This window comes from Cuculus canorus, chromosome 6 (genome assembly GCF_017976375.1).
Source record: "Cuculus canorus isolate bCucCan1 chromosome 6, bCucCan1.pri, whole genome shotgun sequence".
NCBI classification, from domain to species: Eukaryota; Metazoa; Chordata; class Aves; order Cuculiformes; family Cuculidae; genus Cuculus; species Cuculus canorus.
The window spans coordinates 30,291,879-30,296,211 of record NC_071406.1 but is presented as its reverse complement, the minus strand read 5'-3'; the positions used below and the strand labels follow the sequence as shown (position 1 = coordinate 30,296,211).

The following is a 4,333-nucleotide window of genomic DNA, read 5'->3' as shown; positions in this document are numbered from 1 at the left end:
CTCAGTTACTTCAGAGGAGTATTTTAATGCGGCCCAAAGGCAATTTTATATGGAAATACAGAAGAACATTCTGTCCTCTGTCTCTGGAAGATACACCTGAAAGACACCTTTGATGTATAGAAGAGAATTGTTAAATCCTTTTGCTTTAAACAAGAATACGGGCACTGAAATCCTGAAGCAAAATTCAGGGAATCAATCTTGTAAAAGGAAACCTTGTATTTTTCTGTTGCCTTGCCATTATGAGTATCCAATCCGAAAATATCTTCCTCACGACCTTTTTGCCCTGTAACATAAATGATGTGACCTGTGAGTTGCCGGGGGCTGAATTGGAAATTGCTCCTGCCAACTGTTGTGGCCTGGCGTGTATCCGAGTGCCCGACTGCCTCCCTGCTGAATGCATTTTATACTCTGAGCTGAATTCACTCGTGTTTGTTGACTGTCTGGACTATCTTGGTGCCATTCCAGGTTAGTCGTCGAAGGAGCACAGCCAGGAGTGTAGAGGATGAGGAGGCGGGTCACCTGATCTGTCAGAGAGGAGACATGCTCCACGCAAGATGTATAGAATATTTTTCAATGTTTTTTAGCTTTTCGGACAGAATAAGTTCTTTTAGCGTAAGGTGTGAGGGGGTTCTCTCTTTCTTTCTCTCTTGACTTTTTGGTTGGGGGTGGGACTGTTTTCTTTTGAATAATCTATTATAGACATTATTAAGAGTATACCTTGGGGATTTTTCCCTTACCCCCTCCCCCCCAAAAAAAAGTATTCAACGAAGTGAATGAACCTACTGGGATGGGATCCCTGTAAATGTACTTTGAAGACAGTTGTCCAGTAACATCTCTCAGACCAGATATTTACAATTTAGAGCACATCCTAGAACAACCTTCAGTGATAGTACTTAGTCCTTCTAATTGTTTGCTTTATCTCTGTTTATTGTTGATTATTTGCTAGGCAATTTAATAGCTGAGTAGCTTCACCACTTTGGTGACTAAGAGTTCTTTTCTTTATAGACGAGGTTCTTGCTGTGTTGGGTGAAGGTGGTTTCTCAAAAGTAGTGGAATGCATGGATCACGGAGCGTAAGTCTTTTAATTGGGCTCCTGTCATTTTTCGTACTGAAACTCTCAGTATGAGGTTCAGGAAGTGCTTTCTGATCCTACTAGGCTTTCTCTTTGCTTCCTCCTGTGCTGCTCTCTGTATTTCACTAAGGTGACCGCAGCTGCCAATCAAAATTGTCGTTGGTCCGTGGTGCTATAAGCAGCCCCCAGACACGAGGGTTGTGCAGGGCTGGTGGCGGAGGCAAAGGTTGTGTCTTCTGCAGGTTCAGCCCAGCCTGGTAGAGGTCAGGGCTGAACGGGAGAGGTGGCCTGGGGAGCGTGGGGTGCAGCTGCAGCCCCCACACAGGGCAGACTTGGGGCCTGTGCCACCCCAGCTCTGGATAATGAGCAACGTCTGACATGGTGTAGCTTCTCTTAAAGCATCATCTGCAAGGACGCAGCCCCATTGGCGTTCTAACAGAGCGCCCGTTATAAGTCAAGAACGTATTTTGCGTTTGATGGCACTTTTGCTGTGTGCAAAACAGTATGGAAGGAGGTTGTCTTTCCAGTCCCGGCAGAAGGCATTTGACACTTCAGTGACATTTTTACTACTCGGAGGGCTGAAGGCGGCTTGCCATTTTAGATTAACGGTTGTCTTAGGTTGTGAAGTGGGGAAGTTTCTCCAGTATCAGCCCAGCATCCATAGAAAGAAAGGGGAGGCAAAAGGGGCTTGAAGAATAATACCTTTTAATATTAAAAGGATCGAGTGTGTTTTCAAAATGTAAAGATGAAGTTTTAGCTGTGTTGGCGCATAGATGACTCTGGGTGATATGAAGTCAGTCTGACCTTTTCCCAGAGGGTTTCCAGTGTTAGGAACAGGGCAATATGGGGTGATAACGACCCAACAGTCTGACTTAAAAGTACTCATTGTTCTAAACTCCCTTAAAACCTGTCTTTTCAGGGAAGGCAGACATGTTGCAGTGAAAATAGCAAAGAATTTTGATTGGTCCTCCGATGCGGCTCGTGAGGAAATACAGGTGCTGGAAGATTTAAAAGCATCAGACCCCAGCAATGCCTAGTAAGCACACAAAGCCAACCGTGATGTGTTTTGGCTCGAAGACTTCTTCTAGTGTTCTTCTAGTGCACACAGTGTGTGTATGAGCGCTGCACAACTCGCTGTTGCAATGCATGTGTTTTCCTGCTTTTGCAGTCACTGTGTCCAGATGTTGGGATGGTTTGAGCACCGTGGACACGTCTGCATTGTTTTTGAGCTCCTGGGGCTCAGCACCTTTGACTTTATGAGCGTCAATGACTTCTTGCCGTTTAACCTGGACGACATTAGACACATGGCTTATCAGATCTGCACCTCTGTCAACTGTAAGTGTGTTTCCTCATTGCTTTATTTGTTAAAGTTTCTTTGCAGATCCCGCTAACTCTGTGAGTTCTCTTGCAGTTTTGCACATGAAGAAGTTGACACATACAGATCTGAAGCCAGACAATATTGTCTTTGTGAAATCTGACTACGTAGAAGAGTACAACCCCAAACTGGTAAGTTGCCATCCTCTTCCCCACTCTCCTCCACCTCAGTCATCCTCTGCGTTCATCTGGTCACTTGCATCCCACCACCTTTCATTTCAGGAATGCACTGAATGCAGACTGAGAAAACCAGACATCAGACTTGCGGACTTTGGGTGCGCCACTTACGATCATGATTACCATAACCCTGTGGTGACTACTAGACCTTACAGAGCTCCCGAGGTGGTCCTAGGTCAGTGGAAGGCTGTTTGTTTGACTGATCTTTCAAGTATGAGTTTTTGTGTGCTATTGAATGGAGCTAGAGAAGTTCTTGGTGTCTTGCTTGAGCTGTTGAACTGTTTGCCGTCTGCTCTAAACATGAACAACCTGAATCTTTTCACAGAGCTCGGATGGTCCCATCCATGCGATGTGTGGAGCACAGGATGTACTCTCCTGGAATACTACCGTGGAGTCTTAGTATTTGAGGTAGGCAACTCTATCCCTCAGAAGCATGCAGCATGCCCAGCACTCCCCAACTTGATGAACATAAGCTACGGAGAGGTGGGGACTAAAGGCAATGGTCTGTGCGAGAAAGTAAGCTGCATTCCTCTGTGGTGCCAAGTTGAAGAGAACAGAAGATGTAGGCCACAAGGAACGTTCTCAGCGGCAGATTTTGACAAGTTACTTTCAGTAGACGTTTTGGCAGCGTCTTGAAATGAAGGGTCGCCCTGTTAACTTTTGGCATTTACAAGGCACCTTAATACCAGATGTGGCTTCATCTATCACCATCAGCAAATACTACTCAAAGGATTGAATCCTGTCCTCTTGACAGTATTGCTGAAACGGAACTTGAAGAAGAGAGGAAGAAAAAACACCAAGGCAAGATCAAGGGGAATGAAATCCAGTAGCTTCTAACTTCTTTCAGGAAACAGAGAACTCGAGCCTCTCATTTTTTTGTCGATCAGTTTCAGGTTATTGTTTGCAGGGTACAGTCAAAAATGAAGTCAGGCTGGTGTGTGCTTCTTGATAACTTCCTCTGAACAAGGAACGAAAAACGTCTCTCTTGACTTCCTTGCAGCCCGATGACAACATAGAACACCTGGCAATGATGGAGCGATTACTGGGGCCTTTGCCAGATCAAATGATAAAGAGAGTTGTTTCTTCAAAGAAGAAGTATTTCTGTAATGGCCGTCTGGCCTGGGATGAAGGCAGTGCGTCTGGGCAATATGTCTCGGGGTGCTGTAAACCCCTGAAGGTAAGATTGCAGGGGGAAGATGCTTCTGGGCAGAGGAGCTCCAAGTGCAATTCTAAGACTGGAAGCCCGTGTTTTGTTGTTTTCTTCGTGAAGGAATACATGACGTGCCACGATTCTGACCATGAGAATCTGTTTGATCTGATTGGGAAGATGCTGGAGTATGACCCAGCCACGCGCATTACTATGGAAGAAGCACTGGAACATCCTTTCTTCCTCCCACTGAAGCAGGAAAATAGCGCATAGCCTCCTACAGCTGATGCAGATGAACTTCTCTGTCTGCCTGTTAAGAAACGGAAACTCTGTGAAGTGGCGATTGTTTGTTTGTGTATCTTAGGTATTTAATTATTGATGCTGAATTCAAATGCGTCTGTTGGAATAAAATTTATTTAAGGAAAAGACAGTGATGAGCCCGGTTGTGTTTCCCCAGTAAAACAACATCTCAGGACACTTTTATCGTGTGGATGAGAGCACCCTCTACTCTATATATTTGTTAATTTTTGGTGGGGTACTCTGGTCACCAGTATTCCTGGCAA

General features: G+C 45.1%; 1 protein-coding gene across 1 annotated transcript; it reads left to right on the top strand.

Moving 5' to 3' along the window:
- The first annotated feature begins 703 nt into the window (after positions 1–703).
- LOC128852495 (dual specificity protein kinase CLK1-like) lies at positions 704–4,043 on the top strand. The gene is made up of 6 exons (XM_054069859.1): positions 704–1,072; positions 1,992–2,108; positions 2,241–2,407; positions 2,484–3,139; positions 3,624–3,800; positions 3,894–4,043. The coding sequence occupies exons 1-6, from the start codon at positions 1,059–1,061 to the stop codon at positions 4,041–4,043; spliced, it is 1,281 nt and encodes a 426-aa protein (XP_053925834.1). The 5' UTR covers positions 704–1,058.
- Positions 4,044–4,333: the final 290 nt, after the last annotated feature.

Coding starts and splice junctions, on each gene's coding strand:
- LOC128852495 (XM_054069859.1), top strand. Junction 2,109..2,240: donor TCAGACCCCAGCAATGCCTA/GTAAGCACACAA, acceptor CTGCTTTTGCAG/TCACTGTGTCCAGATGTTGG. Junction 3,801..3,893: donor GGTGCTGTAAACCCCTGAAG/GTAAGATTGCAG, acceptor TTCTTCGTGAAG/GAATACATGACGTGCCACGA.